At 45.5% G+C, this 13000-nt stretch overlaps 1 protein-coding gene across 3 annotated transcripts in view; it reads right to left on the minus strand.

The window, feature by feature from the left end:
- The window catches only part of Myof (myoferlin), a 144565-nt gene extending 137298 nt beyond the window's left edge, over positions 1 to 7267 (minus strand). The window contains exon 1 of one of the 3 annotated variants that reach the window (XM_060388887.1): positions 6963 to 7267. In XM_060388887.1, coding sequence (XP_060244870.1) covers positions 6963 to 7050 — 88 coding nt within the window. In that variant the 5' untranslated portion in view covers positions 7051 to 7267. The remainder of the gene's footprint in view (positions 1 to 6962) is intronic. The other 2 variants (XM_060388880.1, XM_060388892.1) reach the window with 2 other exon arrangements.
- Between the last annotated feature and the right edge of the window lie 5733 nt (positions 7268 to 13000).

Consider the following 13000-nt stretch of genomic DNA (forward strand, 5'->3'; position numbering starts at 1 on the left):
AGTCTGGCTTCTGTGGTGCTCCTGTACTCTGTAGGATTCCCCTGTAGCTTTAGAAACCTCCATGGTTTCCTTGCATGAGCTTGAATGGGCTTCTGCTCTTAGCAGAATGACTCCTTACCCTTCTAGGTTGGACAGGGGTGCAAAGAGAGGAGTGAGTGAGATTCACATCTCAGCTTAGCTCCCCATTTGACCTTCGGGATGCCAGCTGTTTGTTTCGAATTATCACTTTCACATTCTGCCTGTGGTCTCGGGTTGCTTCCCTCATGATGGTCTGTTATAGAGCCACCCCACCTAGCCTGTGCTCACCCACAGGGAAGCGCCCCAACGGGACACAGGCCAGCCTTGTGTTCTGTTTCATTGTGAAGTGCAAGAAGGATGGTCCCACTGGCCTGCTAGGTGTGGTTTCCTCACTAATTTAGATCATCAGGCTGCCTCCTTAGTGTCTTCCACGAGCTCCTCCCTTCTAATGCAGCAGCCCTGAAGGAGCTGCCTCTGGCCTAAAGGTAAGCAACCGCCCAGACTACTGCTGATGCCATCCATGGACAGGCTTCCCAGCAGTTAGCAGTGAATCACAGTTCCCTAACCAGACTACTCTTCTTAATCTCTCCACACAAACCCACAATTCCACTGTCCTTTGTGATTGTTGCAAAGCCTGGATTGTCTTCTTCCTCCTTTCCTTCTCCCCTCCCTTCCATTTCTTTTTTCTTTCACAGGATCTCACTATGCAGCCCAGTCAAGTCTTAAACTTGTGATCCTCCTGTCTCAGTATCCCAGGTGATAAGATGACCCTCATGTAAACCATGTTCTAACTTCTACTTGTCCTTTAAAACCAAAATAAATGTCAGCACCTTCTTCTCAAATCTTTCTATTCTATTTACTCTTTTTGCTTGTTTGCTTGCTTGGTTTGCTTTTTGAGACAAGGTCTCCCTATATATGCTTGGTCTAGAACTGGTTATGTAGACCAGGCTGGCCTTCAAGTTGCTGTAATCCTCTTGCATCTGTTTCTCAGGTCTGGGATTACAGGCATACGCCACCATATCTGATCTCTGTGTACTGATAAGTTGCAACTTTTCTATTCTTCCAATAAGATACTAGTTTGTATCTCATTCTAATGTCCTATGCCTAGAAGACTAGAACATGTTCAGTATATTTTTCACCTTGGATGCTGACACTTGTGCGCTGTAGGATTTTAGAAAAGCAACTTATCAAACTGGTGAGAAAATTTTAGATGTGCAAGACCTTGTGCATTTCCACCTGATCCACAAGTAACCCTGCAAAATAGGTTATCCTGCTTTGCGTTCCTGTTGTCCTGATAAAACACCACGACCAAAGGCAACTGAGGAGAGGAAAGAGTGTATCCGGCTTACAGGTTCCGATCACAAATGATCATAAAGGGAAGCCAAGGCTGGAACCTGGAGATCGGAACAGAAGCAGAGGCCAGGAAGGAATGCTAATGACAGACTTGCTCCCCACCCTTGGTTGGCTTTCTAATACAACTCAGGACCACCTGCCCTGGGATGGCACCACCCACAGTGGACCAGACCCTCCCACATCAATCATTAATCAAGAAAATGCCCCTACAGCCTTGCCTAAGGCCAGTCTGTTGCAGGCGACTTCTCAGTTGAGGTTTCTTCTTCCCAGGTGGAAAGTAAATAACCCTGAGAATTATTTACAACACCGAAAATGAAGATTTTGTTTGCTCATAAGCAATTAGGAAACAAGAAGTGGCAAACAGAATTCTCATTCAGGCATCGCTGGCTCTACAGCCCAGGGCCTTTGCTCTGAAATGGCCAGCTAGAAGTTAGTTGATTGAAGGCTTAAGTTGACAGATGTCCCACGGCTATTTCTGAGTGACAACTGTGTTCAAAGTACACCCCTATTCAACACAGCAGCTGTTCAGCAGAAGTTGTGAAGTCAGTAAGGAGGCTGTTGTCCCACCAGAGTGTTCCAGGTAGCATTTGTACCATAGGCCAGTGTATGTTCCACATACAAAGTTTCAGCATGAAAGGTAGCTGCCTCTCATAGTTCTTTCCATGTATAAGAACACAAACATGTCAATTTGTCTGATAACAGGTGCTACACACTGATTATGCTCAGTGTTCAGGAATGTGTGGGACAGAGCTCTTTTACCTAGATCCACCCACAGAGCACTTGAAAAATGTTTAAGTGAAATTCTTCCTGAACAGAGGAAGGTGGGCCAACCACCATGGCTCCCTTCAGGATTAACAAGCAAAGACTTCATTACTCCAAGATGTCGCTATTCTCCTGCCAACTCCTTGCTTTCAATGGTCAACACTGAAAAGGCATGTTCGACATCCATCAAGGTGTCAGGTGTTGGAGAAGGCACAAACATACTATACCACATGGACAGGGCTTAGAAATCCCAGGGGCGGGGAGAAACCAGTAAGCAGAAAAGAAATCAGAAAAGTGCTCATTCCCTTGGCTGAGGGCATCGGGGTAGGCTATATTATGGAGGAGAGAAGGAAAAACAGGACATGCTAATTATTTTCTAAAAGCAACTGTGGTTTTATAAATGACTGTGAGCCAAAGAATGTGCCTTTGGGAAATGTGCAGTCCCCATGCTTCAGCAGGGTGTGGTCACCACCCTTCAACAGTGAGCGTCCAAGCCCTTTTCTTCCGGAAGTGAGGAGAATGACTCAGTAGATTAAACAGTCTTGCCTTCCTGAGTACTTGTCAATACAGTACCATGGTTCTACTGAGGTATCCACGTTCCATGACCACCATTACCCGTGAAGAATCTTCTAGACTCTGTTATATACCGTAGGTGGATCAAGGTTCCCCGTGGGCAGCTCACCTCCACAGATTATAATGAATGAGCCTCATGAGAGCTTTCTCCCATCATATTTCACCACTCTTAGCGGAATCTCACAGTTTCGTTTTAAAGCTTATCTAAAAGATTCTTCTAAAATTTATCTCTGGACAGTGGGGACATGGCTCCGTGGGTAAAGTGCTTGCTGAGTTCAAATCTCCAAAGCCTACAGAAAACTAGACACGGTGATTCTATAATTCCAACTCTTTTACAGAAGAGACAGGAGATGCTAATTTCTTTTTATGTATTTGATAATTGATTTTGTTTCGTCACTGTATTTATTTATTTATATTATTATTATAAAATTATTTGATGGGCTATTTGTAACTAACAGTGAATGAAGTTCATTGCAATATATAGACTGAATTCTGGTCTGTGATATTTTTCACTTGCAAGTTTTTTACAATAAAGACTCAAGGAGTCATTTCAAATAACAAAGCGGTTCTTGCTGAAGAAACAGGCAAGTGGGGCCACTGAGATGGCTCAGAGGGTAAAGGTGTCCCCACCAAGCCTAGGGCCCACATGACCGAAGGAAAGAAACGCTTCCTGCTAGTTGTCCTGACCACATGTGCACACATACAACAACAATAAAAAAACACAAACAAAACAAAGATTTCAAAGTTGGGTGTGATAATTGGTAGAGGCACTAAAAAATCTAGGCTTACACGCTAAAACATGTTCGAGGGAAATAAGAAGAAGGCCAAAACCCCAAAACTACATACTAACACAACAATCACCCGGCGGACATCTGGGCAGTAGACATCCCTCAAGGAAATGCACACCAGAGTGAAAGTATACAAAAAAGGTTCCTCTCCTCCACCTTCTCTTACTCTGGTGTGACTTTACAATAACTTCTCTCCTATATCCAATATTAACTAAAAGGAACTAAAATTAAATTTTTGTATTGTGTGTGTGAGTGTGCGTGTATGTGTGCATGTGAGAATGTGGGGGCGGGGAGGTCAGGGGACAAGTTGCAGAAGCATGTTCCCTCTCTCCACGTGGGTATCAGGGACGGGACTCAGGCCATCAGGCTTGGTAGCGTTTTCTAACCACTGAACCTCTCACCGTCCCGTACTTAAAATCTCTAAATGTTTGTCTCAGAATTTAGAGGTCTCAGAGGTCTGTACCGTCTAATTCCTGCCAAACCCAGCCCTACACCCTGGCTGTCTGCAAGGAGCTTGAGGCAGATGGCTACCTGTAGCTCTCAGGTAGGCTGGCTTAAAAGGCAGAACTGATTCCTGGAACCCGAGAAGGAGAAAAGAATGGCGTAAACTCTGATGCCTTCTTAATCTACTCCTGCACACCCACATTTCAACAGCAGAAATGCACCCAGCCTTTCCTGGTTCACATGAGGCCTGGAGCCAAAGTCACACAGTCAGCCAAAGGCTACAGAGAGGCCTGAGGTCAGCTCCAAGCCAGTTGGTGACTAGTCTGCTTGCTTCCAGCTGCAATGGAGTTCCAGGCTAGCAGGGCTTCCACTGGGGTTCAGAGATGTGGTCCTCAAAGTTCTAGCAGTGAAGGGTTTATTCTCCAGCCTATGGTAAGTAGGTGGTGAGACCTCCAAGAGCTGAGGACTTGTAGGAGGACTTAGATCATTGGCGTGTGCCTTTGAAGGGGTTTCAAGACCCTTACCTCTTCTTTTCCCTCTTTTTCTGGCCATGATGTGAACAGGATTGCTCTGCCACACACTCCTGCTAGGAAGTGCTCCCCTGCCCCAGTCCTCCCTTAGAGGCTGAAAAGCAATAGCTCTGCTCAGTTATGGACTGAGCCTCCAAAGCTCTGAGTCAAAAGCAATGCTCTTTCTTTTGGGTGATTATCTCAGTCCTTGTCACAGAGATGGGAAGCTGGTGGACAGATCCTTCCAGTATCCATGAGAGCACCCTCACCTCCGAGTCCTTCTCTTAGCCAGCCATGTTTCCCACCATCTCAGGAGGTGGGCAGAACTGTTTACTGCTCTTGCTCACTTATGGAACAGTGATACCACAGCATAAGATCCTTCCTTCTATCAGGACTTCATCCGACCTAATTTTACACAGTGCTCAAAACTGGGCACATAACTGGAACAACTGGCTAGCACCAGGGTTACCAGACTGCTGGGAAAGAGGGAAGGCAAGAAAAGAACTCATATCCAAGACTGCCTTTCCCATACCTCCTAAGACAGTGGCTTTCAGACCCCCCACTGAGAGCAGACGCTCAAAGTCTGGTACTAGAAAGTTGCAGCATCCTAAAGCTAGAAAGACAGTATCCTTGCCTCAGCTAAGGAAGCTGAGACCCAGGTGGCTAGAGCTGGGCTATTCAAGGTTATCAGTTATTTAGGCAATGCTGGCTAGTGTCCAGATGTGTGGGGCAGATATGGGTCAGTGGCAGTGTGTGAAAGGTCCTAGGTTTGATCCTCAGGGCTAAAAGATGGGGAGACCGCACCAAAAAGAAATGCTTACCTAGAGTTCAAATGTCCCAACACTGAGTTCAATGATCTTTCTTGTGTCAGATGAGTGAATGAATGGCTTTTCTACTCTGTACAACTAAAGCAAACCAGAAACATGATTGCTTGGCTAGACCACATTTGCCAATTTAACTGACATTTCCCCTTTTCAATTGAGTGTTTTCATTTATCAACATATTTTTAGTCACTTAAAAGTGTTAATTACTACATATTCTTCCTAGATAGTAATTAGATTTTAAGGTGTTAATTTCAGATTATTTCATAATCTGTACAATTTGCCTCAAATGTAACCTCAAATGTAAGATGCAGATTTTTCATGCGAGTATTATATAACTGCTTTAAGATAGATTTTTTAAAGTACTATATGCAAATTAATTCAATATGACTCCTCATAATCCAAAGTCAAAACTGTAAACCATGCTGACTAGTAAGAATCTGAATTTTATTTTCTTCCTTCCTTCATTCTTTCCTTCCTTTTTTCTCTCCCTCTTTCCTTCCTTCCTTCTTTCCTTCCTTCCTTTTTTTTTTCTCTTTCTAACTGAACAGCCATTTAGCAGCTTTGAATAGCATGTCTTTCCTTTTCTTGCTCACCCTCGGAAGGAAAGATTTGAGAAGAGAAATGGGGATTTTAAGAAATGGACACAGTGGAGAAAGGGGTGAACTACACAGAACCTATGAGGGAAAGGTAGTCAAATTCCTGGGGTTGGAGGGAAATGTGCCTAGGTGGGGTAAGGAAATGCCTGCCTGTCTAAGCTCCAGTTCAGCAGCCCCTCCACCACCACCACCCCCCCACCCCGCAAGTGAACTGGCAGTCTTATCAGGACCGTGGCCAAAGAGGAAAGCGACGAAGCCCCTATGCCCAGGATTGCCACAGCTCTCCAACTCAAATTGCCCCGCCTGGGAGGAGGGGGAGGATCCTATGTCAGTAGCCACCCGAACTCCTCCACCGGTCCCCTCCACCGCAGTCATAACTAGTGTCACAAATAACTGCTTGGAATTCCAAGGGGCCTTTTAAAGACCAGGCGGTCTAAACCTTCCTCCCTGTTTTGCAGAAGAACGCAGGGACATAGAGGAATGATGAAGTCATTTGCCCAAGGTTACCCAGCCCTGTAAAGCCAGACTCCCAAGCTGCAGATCAGCGTCAGAGCTCCTTCCGGGGCCCGCGGGGAGCAATCCCAAAGTTATCGAACACATCCCCACCCTACCCCAAGTCGTGGAGATGCAGAACACTAAAGAGAGTAACTTCAGAACCTACCCAAAACCCCAGTGACAGTAAAGGCAGCATCGAAGTGGTGAATACTGTAATGGTGCCTCCAGCAATTAATGATTTGCTCTTCTCTCTCCGTTACTCATTTCTCACAGGGAGAGAACGTTTTATAATGCACCCACATCTATGGACACTAACTTTGAACCCACAAAGACCCTCATACTTGAACTCAAGAGAGTAGCGAACAGAGTCTCCCCCAAGAGTTTATAGAGATGTCAGGTCATACCGTCAGTCTCCAAGCCCTAAATTAAATTCCCTCAGTAGGGATCGCCTGTGACCTGCCCAGGTAAACCTAGGACCGCCAAGGGACCAGAGAGAGGCTTGGCTTCACTAGATGCCAAGTGCTGACTTGAAAAGAACGAGCCCCAAGCCTCCAGCCTTCCAGAAAAGGGCTTCGGAAAGACAGGAAAACGTTGCCTTACCCTTAAAAATGACAGAAACGATAGGATCGGGTTTCCCAAATTTCGTTCTAGGGATGTTAGTGGCAGATTCCACAATCACTCGAAGCATGGCTCCTCGAGAGAGCAAAGCGGCGGAGGAGAAGACGCGGTGCTGGCGCTGGGTCCTCCGCCCTGAGACTAGATGTCTCCCAGCCGGGGGAGGGCTTCTCCAGCCGGGGGTGGGCGGGGGAGGAGGGTGGACCTCTGGAGGGTTACTGCTGAAGGCCACGTGTAAACTGATACCCACAACTCCCGGAGTCCACGCAGGGCCGCAGGCACGGCTTATGAATTCCGAAAATGTGGACCCGAAAGAGCACACCACCACAAAAAGTAAAGAAGCCGCGGTGGATTTGGGACGAACTGCAGGCAGCTCAGGAAAACCACAGAAATGCTGTTGCCTTTTAGCAGGAACCCGTGAAACCTAATTCGTTGTTGTTTTTTCTACCACCTCTTGCATGGTCTACCGGAGTCTCGGGAGTTTTAAAACTACTTAGTCGGGTCTTAAATTTTACTTTTTTTGCCTTTTCTTCTCGCGCTGTTGGACACGCCCCCTCAGCAACACCAGAGACTTTTTAAAAGCTGCCAAGATGCGCCCCCTGCTGTGTGGAACGGGAATTGTTGAGTCAATGCCCACGTACTGGAAGAAAGGAAAGGGGTTATATACAGATTCACTGTTTTTTGCTTCCCAAAGGATTTGCCCTAAGAACCCTTCGAAAGTAGGATCCTGGCTTCTCTGGACCACGGAGAGCTAACAGTCTTCAGTGGAAATGGAGAAGGGGCTGTCCACTGTCCTGAGTCTGCACCGTCTGCTTCTGAAGAGGGCGAAGTAAGGCAATTCAGCCTGATGGTTAGAGCACATAAGGAGTCTTTCACCCGAGCAAGTTTCTTAGCTATTCTCTTGTTGCGTGGCCTTATTTGTAAAAATAGATATAAAATCTGTTGTAAGACGCAAGTCCTGTGGGGCCTGGCAGGAAGCATCTAGAAAATCACATGCATCTTGCTATAATTTTATGATTTTCTTTTCTCCTCTGTCTCTGTATCTCTCCCTGTCTCTGTCTCTCTATGAGGCAGAGTTTCTCTGTGTAGTGTTGGCTCTTCTGGTCTGTAGACCAGGCTGGCCTCGAACTCAAAAAGATCTGCCTGCCTCTGCCTCCGGAGGCTGGGATTAAAGGCATGAGCCACCTCCACCCGGCATAGTCTTTTTGTTAATGCCAAGTTGGAAAATCAGATTATTGTGTTTCAGAGTGATCAAAAAGAGACATAGAGCCTCTTTTTGCCTCTGACTACAATCAAGAAGAACCAACTGGAAACAGACAGTTCAAGTGTATCAGGAAAGTAGGACTAAACTTAGAAACTCTATCTCAGTAAGTTTCTCAAATCCTTATACAAAGTAAGCAGTTATATACAGAATTGTGTTGAGTTGGTAGAGAGAGGCTAGGTGAAAGTCAGAAAACATTATTTTTGGCTGGTTCTCCTCCTTTTACTGTGAAACATGTTTCTCTAGAAATGAACACATCATAAATGTTACCACTGAACAATCCTCCATGTCAAGAAAGGATGTCATACCTCACAAACCCCTGGGTGTACCCTACATGTCACAGACAACTTTTGTCCACCAGGAAATCACCCTGATTTTTCTTTATTGAGTTCCTTGGCAGCTTCAACATGTAAATAATACATTCTGACTGTGCTCTCCCCAGCCCTTTCTCATCCCCTTTTCACTTTGATCAGTTTTTCCACTCTCCTTTCCTAGATTTATGCCTTTTAGTTTGTGACCCATCTTGTTTAAGCAGAGCCATGTATGGGACCACTGAATTAGGACCACATAGAAGCCTGGTGGAGTCAGCAGCAGGTACACACTAAGGCAATGGTTCTCTCTCTCCTTGAAGATATCAGCAGCAAATGGTCCATCAAGGAGAAGTAGGGCTTCCTGAGGTCTTCCTCCACCCAAGGCTGGCTGCTGAAGCTTTGTTCTTGTGCAGAACCAGCGCATTTGTCTGTAGTTATTGACAGTTCCTGATTGCAACGGCTGTGCCATGCTCAGGAGACTGGATTCAAGACACTGCTTCAAGGAATGGCACAGAACATCCATCTGGGCGAGAGTTTATGGATGTGGACACACTCTCCAAAGACTGCGCTGAGTCTCACTAGGTGAATGCACTACAAGAATGACATATGCTCGCATTATAACAGTGTGAATGGTTGTGCTATATTGTTAGGGAAGACTGAAAATGAAGAAAGTCTATACATTTTCAATACTGGGTTTTTGTTGTTGTTGTTCTTTATTCTATAATTGGTTGACTCCTTGAGTGTGAAACCCATAAAAAGGTGAACCAACTATAAATAGTATTTTAAGATTTTTATTCCTTTAAAGACTGGTAGTGACTGAGCCTACATTGAAGTCAGGGGAAGAAAAAAGTATTTCAGAATTTTTGGCTCTGTTTTCATTATTCAAGATACTTTAGGAAGCTAAATATGTGATAGGAATGAACATGGCCTTCTCTGAGAAGGCATTAACCAGAAAGCATAAAGGAACTTGGGAGATGGCGCAATCTGTAAAGTGCTTGCTCTGCACATATAAGGATCTGAGTTTGACTCCTGGAACCCACAGAAAAGAACCTTGGCATTTGCCATCCCAATGCTGCTCTGGAAAGATGCAGCAGGAACATCCCTGGGGCTTGCTGATCCAGGGAGAGACGTTATAGCAAAACACAAGGTGATGGCTCCTGAGGAAAAGCAGGAAAAGCACCTGAGGCTGACCTCCTGCTGCCACATGCAACATGTGCACAGGGCCTGTGCCCACACGCACACAAACGCACAATAAAATAACGATCAAAAATCTCTCTTTCCCTCTCTTCTTCCCCCTTCCTCCATCTCTTTCTTTGTCTGTTAGCAATCAAACCCAAAGCCTCATGCATGTTAGGTAAGTGCTTTATCACTAAGCTATACCTCAACCAATATTTAAAAAAGTAAAACTAGGAAAACACCCTGCAATAAAGATCTTTTATTATGTGTATACCAGCACTGTCCTGTAGGAATATAACACAGAGTCTCACGAAAAACTAAACACAATAGGTAAGATTGATTTCAAAGTTTTATTTTAGCTAGTCAATCTGGAATATTATGGTTTTTAATATATAAGACTACAAACAAGTATTAACACAATTTTTATATTCTTTTTATACTAAGTCTTTAAGATCTCAACTTGGACACAAAGTTTTCATCAGAAGTATTTGACCTATATTTATATTTTATGAGATTTACAAATCACATTTATGTGTGTGTGTATGTGTTCACGCGCACACGTGCGTGTGTGCATGTGCATGTGTGTGTGCGCTCAGGGGACAACTTAATGGAGTCCATACTCTCCTTCCACTACGTAGTAGATTCTGAGGATCAAACTCAGGTTGTCAGATCGGTGGCCTGAGCCTTTACCCACTGAGCCGTCTCACTAGCTCTCATACCCACGTTTTTCAAACATACTTAATTTTGGGTTTTTTTTTTTTTTCCAGTAATGGAATTGTCAGTTCCAAAACAAGATTAAGTAGAACCTGAAACTCAGTTTCTCACTCACGGCAGCCATGTTTCAAGCAGTCATCAGCCAGATGTGGCCAGCGCTGCCATACTGGACAGAGGATGGGAAGCTCTCTCTTGTGGCAGAATGTTCTGTTGAGATGTGCAGGTCTGTCAGCAGGCAGCGTCCTTTGGAAGATACAATCCTTCAAATCACAACAGCCTCCTGGTTTCCAATTAGTAAGTCTGAAGCCTTTGGCGCTGTTTGTTTCCTAAAAACACTTTCCTGCTGGGAAGAAAATAGGCTTTCCTGCTGAGATAAAGACTTACTCTGCTGCCTGTCCCATTTTTTTCTCCTTACATGAATAAAGATGAGTTCTGAATCCTTACCCTAGAATACCCCTGACCGAACTGTCAACATCACCTGGTGAAATGTGATCACCTTGAGATGTTAGGGAAACAGCCAGCTGCTTAAAGCTTCATGACTGGCTGTGCCTGTCTTTAAAGAACAAACATTGATGTCTAGATCCAACAGGGGCCTTTACAAAAATTAACCAAGCCTCCCAATGAGCCTCCTGTCTGCTCCTCTCTCACTAGTCCCTATTCATAGGGCAGTTCCCAACAGAATCAAGGTCATGGAGGGTAGAATTGCAGTGTTTGGTCAGTGGCCTAGTACCAAGTGTCAGTCCACAGGGTGTGTTACTCTCTCCCCATCATCCCTTCCCTCCTCCTCCTCTATTCTCTACTTCCATTTGGCTTTAAAGATAGCTCTCTCTTTCCCCATCACTCATGCACATGCGTGCGTGTGTGCATGTGCCTGATTCCCCTGCTTGATTCTAAGGTTGCCTCTTATATTCACATCCTGATTTCATTCTCACCAACCGTCTCCTACCCCTAATCCCTCCCACATGACAATTTGAACACAAATATGAAAAACCCAGAACTGTTCCCTGAAAATAAACGCATAGCATACACAATACCCTCGTTTCTGCTTGCTCCATCCAGCACTCTCCAGAATTAGCTGCCCATTGAAATCTACCTTTTGTAGATGGCCTGCTCACTTAAGTTAGCTAGAAACACAGATCCTTCCCGTCCTGAGCCCTCTCTTGTCCCAAGTGATGAGAGGTCAACTTGCCAGAGAGGGTGCTTGCCAAAAAAGCTGGCCACAGCAATATAATCAAAACAGAAGCACTGAGCCGAACTCCTCACGGTCCCACGTAAAGAAGGTAAGATATGCAGTTAGCACACCAGAACAGGTTGCTCTTTGGAACACTGGTCACCAAGCGCTCCAGCTATTTGGAGCCCACATACCTTCCCTTGAAAAACAAGGCAAAAGGCAAGAAGCCGACGGAAAGGCAAAAGCCTGCTTGCCACCTTCCAGGATGCCACCTTGTGGTGAATAAAGCTATCCCTTTCTCCACCACTCTGCCTCCCTATCCATTTGCAAACTTCAGGCAGGAGGAAGCAGAACCCTGTGTGATTAGAGTATTTGGGTTTCTTGGATTACCATCTTCCTGCTTTAAAAAATAAAAAAAATCTGAACTTCCTTACTGGGTTTCTTATTCACTTGATTCAGTAGCACATGGGTTCATTGCCTTTTATTTAGCAGTGCCTATCTACATTTGTTAAACCCTAAGCACTTCCCACTCACTCTATCATTCAACATTCAGCTACATCCTCGTAAAGATCCGGTCTCAGAGAGGTTAAAAGTTGTACTCAAGGTCACACAGCTAACTAGAGGCATTCAGGAGTTTAACCCTTGTACTACGAACACAACTTTCTTAGGATACTATTGAGTATTTTTTCGTTGTAAATTTCTAGCACGCTTAGACTAGGTCTAAGAAAGACACGCCCTAGCAAGCAACAAAGTTCTCAAGGAAGCTAACCAAGACCCAGATTTGACCGATAACGACACGTCTGCCTGTAAAGGCAGCAATCTGGAATCGCCGCAGGGGCTCACAATCTCAGTTTCCAAACTGGGAGTTTATCAGCTCTTCACACTCCTCCTTGCTCCGCCCGTGACTTTGGCTGGATAAAAAAATGTGGTCTAACGGGAAGACGAGGCGGCCGTGTGGAAGTCAGTTATCGAGGAGATGGAGCGGCCCCATCTTACATAGAGAGAAACTGAGCACAGACGAGGTCACAGAGCTTGTCCTATGTAGAACAGCAGTGTCCGAAACCACAGAGAAAGTAAGCAGGCCCAGATTTAACCAGGCGTCCGAATCTGTTCTTGGTCCTGTTTGCGATTACACCCACAGGACCCAACAGCCCCCACACTTCATGCTCACACACCCTCATCCGCCCCGCCCCCCGGCTCTACACATCCCCCACCCCAACACACGATCCTCCTCGGAGTCCGGGACGGGTTCTAACCCCCGTCAGGCTCCGCACCCCCAAAAGCCCTTTAAACTTCCGGCTCTGCCCTCAGCCTGCCGGCCCGCTAATTTCAAGACCCGCTCCCGCCCCGCCTGCCCTCAGATTCCAGAGCCCGCCTTCGCCCCGCCTAT

Source organism: Meriones unguiculatus, chromosome 1 (assembly GCF_030254825.1).
Source record: "Meriones unguiculatus strain TT.TT164.6M chromosome 1, Bangor_MerUng_6.1, whole genome shotgun sequence".
In the NCBI taxonomy this organism is placed as follows: Eukaryota; Metazoa; Chordata; class Mammalia; order Rodentia; family Muridae; genus Meriones; species Meriones unguiculatus.